Source organism: Coturnix japonica, chromosome 1, assembly GCF_001577835.2.
Source record: "Coturnix japonica isolate 7356 chromosome 1, Coturnix japonica 2.1, whole genome shotgun sequence".
Taxonomy (NCBI): Eukaryota; Metazoa; Chordata; class Aves; order Galliformes; family Phasianidae; genus Coturnix; species Coturnix japonica.
In genome coordinates this window covers 45,115,356-45,127,997 of record NC_029516.1, presented here as the reverse complement: position 1 = coordinate 45,127,997, position 12,642 = coordinate 45,115,356, and the positions used below count along the sequence as shown (strand labels likewise).

At 48.2% G+C, this 12,642-nt stretch overlaps 1 protein-coding gene across 3 annotated transcripts; it reads right to left on the bottom strand.

The window, feature by feature from the left end:
• Nucleotides 1-6,892: 6,892 nt before the first annotated feature.
• On the bottom strand, nt 6,893-12,618 carry CENPM (centromere protein M). 3 transcript variants are annotated; one of them, XM_015861359.2, is made up of 7 exons: nt 12,489-12,618; nt 12,207-12,286; nt 11,062-11,160; nt 10,234-10,313; nt 9,091-9,182; nt 8,153-8,287; nt 6,893-7,219 (listed from the first exon to the last, which is right to left on the bottom strand). In XM_015861359.2, the coding sequence occupies exons 1-6, from the start codon at nt 12,543-12,545 to the stop codon at nt 8,162-8,164; spliced, it is 534 nt and encodes a 177-aa protein (XP_015716845.1). In that variant the 5' UTR covers nt 12,546-12,618; the 3' UTR covers nt 6,893-7,219; nt 8,153-8,161. The 3 variants fall into 3 exon arrangements, with proteins under 3 accessions (XP_015716845.1, XP_015716838.1, XP_015716854.1); XM_015861352.2 differs by having other exon boundaries at nt 6,893-8,287; XM_015861368.2 differs by lacking the exon at nt 11,062-11,160 and having other exon boundaries at nt 6,893-8,287.
• Between the last annotated feature and the right edge of the window lie 24 nt (nt 12,619-12,642).

Sequence of the window (12,642 nt, the reverse complement as noted above, 5' to 3'; positions counted from 1 at the left end):
CGTTCCAATTCCCTTCCATGCACGTCTGCTCATGCCCGGGCCAGGAAAACGATGTTTTGACTCGCACATTGCAGGGCTTACTCATGGAGAAAATCACCGCTGACTTCCCTGGCAGCGCTCACGTGTGAGCCATGCGCCCAGGGCTCCAGCCTCTGCCTCTCCGGCCCTTGTGGCAGCTTTAGGAGTGGGGACAGTGAGGACCTGGTGGCTGGTTAGTGGTGACGGGCTGCTCGCATCTAGGGGCGCTTGATAATAGCATAAATGCATAATTAAAGAGCAGAAAAAATGACTCACTGGATAAGGAAATGCGCTTTTCTTATCTTCACAGAGAAATGAGTGCCCCGGGAGCTGGGAAGCCTTGCTAACCAAGTGGTTTTATTAAACAAATAAACCAGCAAAATAAATAAATAAATAAATAAAAAGAGCTATTTAAAAATCATGGCTCAGTCCTGGAGCTGGAGAGGGCTCCATTTCCGCACCGTGTGCCCCAGCCCAGGAGCAGGGCCGGTCCTCAGCCCCATTCCTGCGTGAGCGGTTCCTGCGGCCCCACAGCGGGTGCAGTGACTCACATATGCTCTCGGGGCTGTCTGTGTCAGAAAATATCCACCAAAAGTACACCTTGTGCTCGCGTGCACCGGAAACCCAACAGCGTGTTAGTTACAGAGGTGTTTATCTGGCAGACCCACTGACCTTGGGACAAACTTCTAACACGTGCAGCTCACGTTTGTCCCATTGGCCGCAGCCACCTGCATATGGGGTAGGTGAGAAGATGACCTTCCAACCCTTGCCAGTATTTTGATTTTTGGATTTTGGTTGCACCTTGGGCTGCTTGAGCCAATGCTGTGTGGCAGGTTTGGCTGCAGGGATGGTTGGATGCCAACCTAAAGCTGGTTGCAGCCCTGCAGCACCAATGTGGGCAGTAGCAAGAGGAGCAAGCTGCACATGGCTGGGCATGAGCATGACCCCAGGCTGGGATGGAGTGGGGGAGCAAGTGGTTGCTGAGCTCGAAGGACCCTGCAGCAATGAGCTCAGCACCACCATGCAGCTGGCCCCAGGCTCTGCTGGCAACATTCCCTCCAAGTACCCGCAGAACACAGAGGGATGGGCCGCCACAGGTTGCAGTGTTGAGGAGCTGCGCAGCCATGCAGCGTCCCCCATCACCCCACTGAAAAATGCAGAGGATGAGGGCAGTGCAGTTTTTAAGTCCCTAAACCATCTTGTCTCTGAGCTAGCTAACTAGGACTGCAAATCCCTGGTGATAATCACAGACACCATGCCTGCGAGCTCTCCCCCGGACCATTCATTTTGCTTGATGATGCTTTAAAGAGACATCTAATGAGGATAATCTGATTCAAATCCCCTCTGCTTTTGGGTAGGCAGACCAATTTAGTCCCCCTCACACTCCTTCTTCCCCCATGGCTCTCTTTATTTCCCCTTCTCATATGAATCACTCTGGGGTTTCCTTTGCTCTTTGCACTGCTATTTTGATTTTTTGATATGACCACCGCAATCAATACTCGCTCAATTTAGAGCCTCATTAGCATGAAATCAGATTCACTTTTTACTCACATCCTCTTGGCGAAAGATTGCTGGATGGTGCTTCAGCTCTTACATCAGGTGCAGGAACATCACAACCTGGTTACAAACTTCCCTCCTTACCTGATTAAATCAGAACCACTTACAGATCCACACACCCGTAATCAAGTTGAGCTTTGGGGAAGGAGAATGTCTCAATCACACTTGGCTTTCAATGCAGAGCAGATGGTGAATGTACCGCCTATATAATTTATAGGACACCATCACTATATATTAGTCCCGTACAGTGGCTGAGCAAAGCCATGCCAAAGCTCAGCGTGCTAGCAGCAGCCTGTGGGTGTGTGGGCAGGGGGAAGTCTCCCACCTGCTTACCTCCATGACATAGGGCAGAGGACAGAATGCTACAGCCCCACCCTGGAGGGGGGTTACCAGGATTGGGGCAAATGCCACTCAGCCCACCAACTTGTATACAAAGTAGGTCAGCATTATGCAACATCTGCACACAAGCAGCTCCTCGGCGTTTCCCCAGGAGCAGCTCGCACGCAGCAGCAGGATGGATGCTGGGGTGCTGTGAGGCAAGGCACCAGGCTTTGCTGTGCTTCGCTCCTTTCAGTATCTAAAGGGGGGCTATGAGAAAGAAGGGAACAGACTATTTAACAGGGTCTGTCAGGATAGGACAAGAGGAGATGGTTTCAAGCTAAAAGAGGGGAGATTTAGGCTGGATGTAGGGAAAAAAGGTTTTTTTACTCAGGGTGGTGAGGCACTGGGGCAGGTTGCCCAGAAAGGTGGTGGATCTCCAAGAAATTCAAAGTCAGGCTGGAGGAGCTCTGAGCACCCTGACTGAGCTGTGGGTGTCCCTGTTCATTGCAGGGGAGTGGGACCAGATGGCCTTTAAAGGTTCTTCCAACTCAAATGACACTGTGATTTTAGGATTCTCTGCTTGCATGGCTGTGTGTGCTGTTCACTGGGGCTTCTGAAGCCTGGGAGGGAGGAGAGACAGGCAGAGATGCAGCACTTTTGTGTCCGCAGTGCCCAAGACTCCCTCCCCTGCCCTTCACCTCAGCACTGCTCAGGGCTTTCCCAGCTCCACCACCTTTGATGAGCACAGAGCCCCTGAGTCACAGGGTGATGAGGTTTAATCAAGCTGTGCTGGCCCATGGCTGCACAGAGAGCCACAGGTAGCTACAGACAGCACCCAGCTGAACATGGCTCAGGCTCCACATCTGTCAGCTCTGCTGAGCTAAAGAGGGAGCAGAGTAGGGGAAAAAAGCCATGTGTGCTCACGCTGGGGTGATGCCAACACTGCTGTCAAATGGAGGCAAGCAGCCAGCACAGAGGCGAGGGAGAGCTCTGAGCTGACCATTGCCAATAACAGCAGCATCTCACAGGCCCCTCAGCCTCCAGAACAGCTTGGGGGGCACACCATGAGCCCCAGAGCACAGAACCCAACGTGGCAGAGTACATCTCTTTAGCATTTATCTGGGCTGTTTTATGTATTGCCTTCACTCACTGTGATGTCCCTGACTGGTTCCTGCACACAGATCACCTGCCCTTGAGAGCGATGCTTCAGCTGCCGGGTGCACAGCTCACCACAGCACAGGATGCGGGGGGACAGAGGACACAGCAGCCCACGCACGGGGGCCAGCTTTCCCAGGGGGAGGTGCCTTCTCTCTTTGTTTTCATCCTCACCCCACCTCAGCGCTCCTTCCTGTGACGTGCAGAGCCCCCAGGGCTCTCGCACCCAGCCCGCAGCTGCACCTGGCCCAGCGGGGACATGTATGTAAAGCACAGGCTCTTTCACACACCGCTGACTTCCTCTTGCCAAGGACACAGTGAGGAGGACGGCCACAGCTTCCATGGCTGCCTGCAGAGTCAGACGTGCCATACGGCCCCCCTCGTGACACAATGAGCCCAAAGGGGACCTTGGCACTGCAGCACACGTCAGCCCCTTCCGGAGCCCGTGGGCCAGGAGCTGCTGATTTGAGGGGGCTCTGAGCAAGGCATGTCACCCCCCAACCCTCCCGCATGCCACTGCTCCTGTGCTCCAGCTTGTCACATCCAAGCCAGCCTGAGGGGATCCATCCTGCCTTGCATCTCCGCGCTGTATTAATATTTAACGGTGAGGGAGAGAGAGCCAGAGACTTTGATTTCTCCCACCAGCCAGCTCAAGGACAACTGCGGTACAGGGAATTTCAGTGATTCAGAAGGTGGGTTCGGCCCAGTTCACAACAGAACTCAACCGTGTCACAATGCCCCAGGAGAAGGACTAACTCAGCACTGCATGAGAAGGGCAGGAGCCTGGTTTTAGCCCCCTTGCCACAGGGACAGACACTGAGCAGCACAGACACACTCCTTTACCTTCCCCTAGAACAATGGCAAACATCAGGCTCCACTCATGAGGACAATGCCCGCCCAGATTTGCAGCCCCAAGGACACCAAAACACAGCGCCAATGTCAGCTCACTCCCACCGCAGACAGCTCCTGTTTCACATGCAGTGACAGCAAGGCACAGTGAATTTTAACACACGTGTCCAGAGTCATGCAAGAGATCAGCGATGGAGACCAAGCGAGCCCAGCAATTCTGGCTCCAGCTCTGGGCTGCGCCAGCTCTCTCTCTTGCATATAAATCCTTTTTCCCCACCAGTGAAGGACAGCTGGTCAGCAAGTAGAAAGTGGCAGTTGTTCAACAGCCAGCAGCGACACAGCACATCAGCTCAGGGTGGGAAGCAGAGAAGGCTCAGTGAGCAGGGGGAGCTGCCAGGTGAGAGACAGAGCAGCTGGGGTCTGACCTGAGCAGAGCCCTACACATAGAGCCAAGAAAGGTAAGAAACCCCACAGAAGGGAACACCTCCTCTGCTTTCAGGTTCTTCACAAGGCATGCAGCAGACCAGACACCTCTACCATGGCTCTGCAACTCAGGGCAGCACAGCAGAATCTTTCCTTGCCCCCCTATCCCAGCCAAACCCCTGCCAACTGCAGATCTTGTCAAGTAGAGACATCTGGGCTTAACCAATGATGCCCAAAGCTAATACTAGAGCTGGCCCTGAATCTAAATCTCTACCATCAGTTTCAAGGTTTGGAGGGCAGGCAAATTGCCTGTGCTGGGTTTATCTCTGATTGCTGTTGCAGGACAGAGATCATTTACTCCAGGCCCCATAACAGTACACAGTCTTTTTCCCCTGGCAGCACAGACTTAGCATACCATGTGTCTTATTATGCCTAAAAATTGGTCCGATTTAACTAATGCTGTTGCAAAGCTAGCAGAAAAAAAAGCTTCTCTTGGAAAACCTGGGCCAACAGAGAGCTATAATCCAAGCAGCTAATGCTAACTGTGCCCATTTGTGCTAAAATCTCTTACAGAGCACCTCCACAAGCAGCTCAGCCTGCCGGGTGAGGACACAAAATCTTCCTCCCGTGGGTCATACTGCAGCAGCAGGCAAGTCCTCATTACAGCCTCACTCAGTGCTGCGTGACCAAAGCTCACTTCGGTGCAACTGGTGTAAGCTCTTCTATGCTAACCAAACTGCTTTTACACTAATTTTGCCGGCACACAGCTGACAAAAACATGTCCAAGAAGTAAAGTAGCCAAAGTGGCAAAGCTCATAGGTACTTTTGCTAGAGAGAGGAGGATTTCTCACTGTAGACCCCCAAAGAAATAGGGAATTGAGGCACAGAAACATATAAATAATCCGTAATATTTCTATTAGTTTAAATTCTCAGCTAGCCTGACAAGCTCTCCTGTGATATTAAAAGATGGCAGAACCTGAGTGAGTAGCCTTAACTCAACTCTAGGCCCTCCAAATCTCTGTTCTGAATCCAAGTGCTACTTTTACAAGGCCATTATCAGATATTAACACTGGCTACTCCATCTAGATGAAGGGTACCCTCAGCTGCCTCATCTGCTCAGCATTGTTATGTCCTCCCTGAACTAATAGCTGACAGTTCCTAGAGGTATTTACACAGTTGTAGCTGTAGCTTTAGATGTGTCCCAACTACTTCCAGTTGTAAAACATGATGGACCTGAGACACAGTGTCATATTCTTAGATACGCTCCACTTCCCCTGCCAGCTCTATTAAAGACTTTTTCCTAAGAGTAAGAAAAATATTTGCCCCTAGGTGAAGATGTGGCTCTTAAGGAACTAGATTTTATTTTGTACCAGCTAGGACTCAGCCACCTGTGGGCAGTACCAGCAGTACCTTTCTCCTTTGGAAGCGGTAGAAGGAAAGAAATACCGTGTGTGATCCGCTATGTTTGAAGGTACTGGACAGCAATACATGGGGATTGTTCCAGGGGAGAATCAAAGACATTTTCATTTTCACCAGTTAAAATATGGATTTTACCCAAACCCAGAAGTTTCCAGGTGAAAGAGCAGCAAAGTCAATGAAAGTCCCCTCACCTTACAGCAGTTGCAGGGGACACACAAGAATCACTCTTTTCATTTGGTGCCACAGGCCTTCCTCCCCTAGACTGCACCTGCACACTGAGAGTGAATCGAAACCAGTCTATTCTGAACCACGGTCTCATTTATTCAGAGGAACCCAAAATCAGAGTGAAGTTCAGCCAGCATAACCAACAGAGAAACTGGTGTTTCAGTCTCTGGTGGTAAAGTCCTTGCAGGCACTGGCAGGATCGCAAAGCAAGCAGAAAGTAGGGCAAGCCCATTAAGCTCCCCATCCTTCTTACATGGCCATGAGACTTTGCACATCTTTCTCCTCTGGGTTTTAGCCATAGTCCAGCCCTTTTGGACACCATAACACAGCTGAGCGGTTTAGCTCCTTTGTTCCAGCTGACAAACAACCTATCTCTCCCCTGCCAGCAACAATACAACTGGAGCTGGGATTTGTGTGTCCTCTGAGCAAGGATACAGGCTTTGTGTCTTGCTGAGCTGTCTTTGCAAGGACTGCCAACACTCACAGTTGATTAAGCCTGCAGTGCTGCTTTCTCCTTCTCACAGACAGATGTCAGAAACAAGCTAAGCAAAACAGCGCATGCAGCTACAGCTCCGCACCTCGGAATGTTAAAGCAGACTATGAGGGATTAAGTTAAACAGGAGAAGAGCTTAACAGATTCTGTCAGGACTTAATTTCTACCTGGCATGCAATTCTGGATAAGAAACAGCCCCATATTTCAAGAAACAATCTATTCTGTAAGGTGGCTCAATTCAGCTTACGGAAGCATCGTATTTGGAAAGGTTTTGCCACCACCACGTGGTGGAAGCAGCAACTGCAACCCACCAAGTCACTGAACTTACAATACGTTCAAAATGCCAGCAAGGACCAGTTCCACTGCCAGGTCTAATTGGGAAAAGCATTCATAGGTTTTACAGTCCATTCCACAGACCAAACCAAGAAAGCATACAGATCAACATTATATATTTTATTAATTTAAAACTCCAAAACACACTATTAACTGGCAGAATAAACACAAATTACTGCTGCTAGGAAGCTATTAGTTAAGTAATTGTACATATCACATGCCCAACTTGCAGGAGTCACTGTGTGTTTTCAGTACACTGCTATAATCCAGTTGGCTTTCATCTCTGGTCAGCCACAGAGTGCAGAGGCTCAGCCATACAGATGCTGGAAGGACGAGTGCAGTCCTGCAGCTTTCTGAAGCTGAACTGCCCAATTTGTAGAGGTTTGCTGGAAGCCAGCAACTTCCATTATTCTCAGATTTGATTCTCTGGAAGCATGAGAGAGGGGAAAAAAACAAAACAATCCTGTGCCTTTTCTATCTGGGGGCAGGGCTGATTTTCACTAGCAGCTGCACGTTTCTCCCACTGTGGCCTGCCTGTAAGGGCTGTAACCCAAGGACTGCCACACTCTATTACAGCCCTCCTCATTTCTTAACTCATTGAAAGTTTGACATCTTCAGAAAAATCTGTCCTTGGTTCCCAGTAGCCAACTTGCAGTAGCACACTCGACAGATGCTGAAATCACATTATTCTGGGCTTAAGAGATAAAGCCTCTTTTTCCTCTCAAGATTTCAAAGAAAGCTAAAGTGTTAGATTATCTTCTTCAGTCCCTTCCTCTCTAGTTATGTGCCGGGCATGGAAATGCTGAGCCCTTCAGTGGGCAGATGCTCACACAGCTGGATCATTAACTGCCAATTGCAGGATATCTTGAAGCCAAAGGACTGCCTTTCTCCTTGTTACTCTCTTGGAGGGGAAGCAAAATTTGCAGTGAGGTTCTGCATTAGTCTAAGGTGCTATATTTCTGTTAAGGAAGTACAAGCCTCCTGCCTCCCCTGCTGCCTACAGAAATTAAGACACTCAACCACAATAAGCAGCATCTGGGATAGTGGCCTGTTTTACTGAGAGTATCAGAATATGTAGCTCCTGGCCACCAGCAAAGTGGCTGAAACCCAAAAATCCATCACATAATAGCATTCAAATGTAACAACAGATAGGGATCACTATTTCAAACTACCCTCTCCTCACCTATACCTTATTCACTCAAAGAGAACCAAGATTTTTTTTTTTTTTTTTATAGACTAGCAACTACAAACAGCACTGGATGAGTGGCAAATCTGGCAAGAAAGCTTCCCAATTCCAACTGCAGCAGCTTAAATGCTTAGAAGTAAAAAAAATAACGATGAATCTGGATAAATTCTCACATCAAGAGGCTAATCACCAGCATTGCTCCTCATCAGCAAGCTGAAGTACAAGGGAGTAACTCCTGCTACACGACCAGAACAGATCTGTAATATCCGGAGAAGTCGCTGAGCGGTGGCAACTCGTATCCTCTCCAGCTGGAACCAGAACGGAGAAGTTACTTAATCAATAGGGAAAAAAAAAGAAATGCAGTGATTAACTGTGATAAAAGAAAGAACTGGAACCAGCTCTAAGTATGATTCAGAGCCGCTAGTTACAGAAAACACCCATGAGATTCATTTACTCTCTGAATGCTAGAGGAGGGGCAGTTATGCCAGCTGAAAACCCTAAGAAAGCTTCAAGTGCCCAAACTCACTGATTCTGATTTGCTGAGAGAAGCAGTGGCAAACAGAAGGACTGCCAAAGGCACAAATATTATCTGCTGATAAGGAAGCAATCCCTGATGAGGGAATGATTATTAAATGGAAAAGGAAAGGGTGCCACTGCTGCATGCCAACTCCTGTCAGCTTTTCAGACCAAGTGGATAACTAGAAAGAGTGGCAACTCATACTATAAAACAGCATGTGAAACAACAAAGCCTGGCTAACAGGAGCATTGTGTGGGCAAGGACACACAGCAAGCAGCTCCAGGGCTCCCAGAAAGAGAAAATGCTTTGAGGAACAAATGTATCAAGGCTTTGCACATCAGAGAAGCTTTTCATAACTTTGGCTTGGTTTTCTGAGGTTTTGAAGTAGCACCAGGAGGTGCAGGGAATCAGCAAGACTCATTTCAAGGACAGTTATACTCTTGTAGCTATTCTTGCAAAAAGTCTGGTCTCTGACACCACTTACGTGTGGCTATGGCATATGTATGTATATTTATTGCTAGTGTAATGATGTTACTGAAGATCAGAGAGCAGTGGAATTCCCAAATCCCTTCAGACACCAAAGAAGCACCTCACCTCCAGCTCACAGTATATCACAGGACTGCAGTAGACATCTCCCAGTTTCGAGATGGCGTTCATATCTATGCTGCAGCTCTTCACTCTGCCAACTACAGAAGTTTTCTGTTTTACAAGCCCTGTTGTTAACATCCAGTAAGGAAAAGTAACAAAGAATTCTGCACGTGCAAAAATGATCCACAGCAATGATTCCAATGACTGACAGCATCATGGAAGGTAAAGCATCAGTGAGCAGTACAAACAGAACGGTACAAGATGCACAGTGGAATTAGCACTGAAGTATTCCATAATACTGACAGCAGGAATAGTATTGCCACATTACTGAGTGCTGCAACATTAACATTTGAGATAAAGGATCAGACAGCACTCTATCAGCAGGACAGAATCTTCCACTTGTTAATCAGAAGCCCTGATAAGAATATTCAAAATCTCCAAGGGTCTCGCTCCATCAGGAGAGCCATAGCATAGGTCTCTTTCTCTAGCCATAGCTCTAAGGCTCTTTCTCACCCCTCAGTTAAGCCTTCTGAACGCCAAATTCCATGAACACAGCACTTCTTTTACAGCACCCAGTAAGATGCGCTGGCCCTCTCAGAGAAGTGATGCGGGAAGTGCCCTCTTCACTTAGGAGAGAGAGAGGGGGAGAGACAGAGAGACAAAGAGAATTATATGAGACACAATGGGGCCAGACAGCACACAACAGGGATCACAGTCTTGTACTAAAACTATACTTAATAGTTTAGTAGCTCATCCACTTAAATTCATTTTATTACCACAGTATCATATGCTACTCACTACTAATTGAGACTATTGTTAAGACTGATCTGCCAGAACAGATACAACAGCATTCTGGAATGGCACAGAAAAATAGTTATAAATTAATAACACCATTTGTATTCCAGAATGAGGGAAAGGAGATCTGAGTGGCAAAAGCAAAAGGGAAAGGGTGAGTGAGCATGAGAGAAGAGAACCATGTTCTATCCAGGGGAAATGAATACACAAATGAGCACAAATATTTAAACAAAGCCTTGATAAATCCACTGTCCACTTTTGTTCTGTTTCACATTAAGCCACTGCTCTGCTTTAAAGAAAGCGATAGTGAGCTGTTCTGCTCCAGGGGATGGAGGGGGAAGATGCCATACGTACCCCCAGTGACAAGGAAGCACACTTTTCCCAGGAAGAATCTGACATCCACATAAGCGAGTGAAGCTTGAACAGTCTTCAAGCTGTCAGAAAAGCACAGACAACCCAGTTGGACAGGGAGGTAAAACCAGCACATCATGAGGACAAAGGGAATAACTTTCAGAAGCACAGTTGGAAAACCCCTGATGTTAACATCTGCTGATTTGTGAGCCAGCAGAATTATGCTAAGAGCGTGGCATCAGGGACCTCTGGACTACCCACAGCTGTTTAATAATCCATAAAATGTCCTTTCTCCTCAAGACTCAACAGTTAGGCATAGTTTGAACGGCATCCTAAAAGGTTTGCAAACGCTAAGCGTCCAAACTCATTAACATCCAATGAGACTTCAGCACTCCTTAGGCTCTTTCAGAAAAGCAAACCCACACATTTCTGCAGCACCATCTGCGCTGTAAGCATGCAGCTGGGCCTGTCATTTTGGTAAATGAGAGCCCAGGATCATCAGCCACAAGTACGAAGATGCTGACTTTTGTGATCTAGCAAATCTTTGCTCATGGCCTGGGGACACTAATATGATTTCTACAAAGATAAAACAAAGACATCAGCCCCTGCAGACCTTTCCTTTCTGACTGGAGACTTACACAGTGCTGCTGCCATGTGGCCAGCAGTGCCAGTGAAATGGGAACATGGGCACTGATTATTAGGTAGAGGCATTCTACCACAGCAAGTCTTGGGTTTAAAATCCAGTGATTCCAACACAAGAAAAACGCAGATTTAAGCATTAATTAAGAAAGAATATCAGTTTGCTCCCCTGTATTCATGTCCTTCTTTTACCTGCGTTTGCTCTTGATGTCAATAACAAATGCAATCATATCTATCCTGGGCCGAAGGTGATCCCTCTCTGAAGGTAAGGGGAGGGACGATGCAAGGTGGCTGAAAGGAAATAAATTTACCAATTTAACAAATATCTTGGCGAGGCAGCATCCACTTAATCACAACCACACAGCCATTGCAGCTCACCACATAACCAGGTAGCTAGTTAACTGTAAAATAATTAGGCACCAAGGAGATAGGGAGATTCTTTTGGATTCTCATCTCTCTCTTAAGCCTATTCTGAGCTGCTGGCAGTCACACACTTACTAATCTCACATGTTAATAATGGGAGGCTTAACAGAGAATAACAAGACTCCTAGGAAGAAAAAAATAAATTCTCCTTATAGATGTGCATGGCAGTCACAGCATTTAACTCTTAATAGACCTTTCCAATAAAGCCAGCTCTGATGCTGCATGAGTATCCTTTGCTTCACTCACTGCTCTCTCTGGTGAGAAATCAGACATCTATTGCTTGTATAGCTTGAAACGGGAAGTACAACTTGGGGAGAGCTTGGTGCTCCTGTGATACCATTACTCTTCCTTTCACTGCCTCAGACATTACAAGGATAGTTCAGCTGCTGATACAGCTATGGGAGGAAGCAAAGGGCCTGCATCCCTTCCAAAGGCATCTGTAGCACAGAGAATCACAGAACAGATGAGGTCAGAAGGGATCAGGGAAGAGTACTAACAGCACCATGTTTTAGTTTGGAAGATCAAAAAAAGACAGACTGGAAGCACCAAACTCCCCAAATTCTATCTCTTTCTCAGTGCACTCCAGAAGCCAAAAGAGCAACACTGCTTTTGGTCTCCTCGTGGAATGCCACTTGTAGCAATTAGCCCTGGAGACTGAATCGTTTGTCCCAGCTTTCTTTCATCCACGCACAGTTTGTAGCTTTGTCTGCCAGCCTCTGAACGAAGGTGTTTTGTTTCCTATAAACAAGGAAGGAAACACTCAACAGAAGCATTCCAAAATAGCACCAGATATGAGCCAAGCATGACTAAAAGGCTTAGCTGTAATACAAACAGCATTACACACTGACGGCGATATCTGGGGAAGAAGAAATGTCAGGAGCCTCCAAACACCCCCCCCCCCCTCATTCACTCACATGTTGATGCAGAAGTCCTTCTTCTCCCGCAGTAAGGCCTCGGCGAGCTGCCGCTGCACGCCGCTCTCCGTGCCCACCAGCTGTGGGCGACAGGCAGCGGTCACACGGGGGCAGCGGGGCCACATCTGCATACAGTGGTGGTGGTGGGGGGGGGGCGGAGGGGAGAGGCTGCCACAGCCGTTGCGGCCTGAGCGCTGGATCAGCGGATCCAGGCCGAAAGGATCCGAACCGGGCCGGGGAGGGGCTATAGGGCCGGGGGCTCCCGGGGAACCGCAGACCTACCAGTATAGTGGCGCTGTTGAGGTCCGGCAGCTTATCGAAGGGCCGCAGCACCGCCATCCTTACTGCTGGGGTTTGAAAATGGCCGCCTCGATGACGTCACGGTGAGGGCGGAGCGGGGGGCGCGATAAGGGATGACTGACATGGCGCCCGCTTT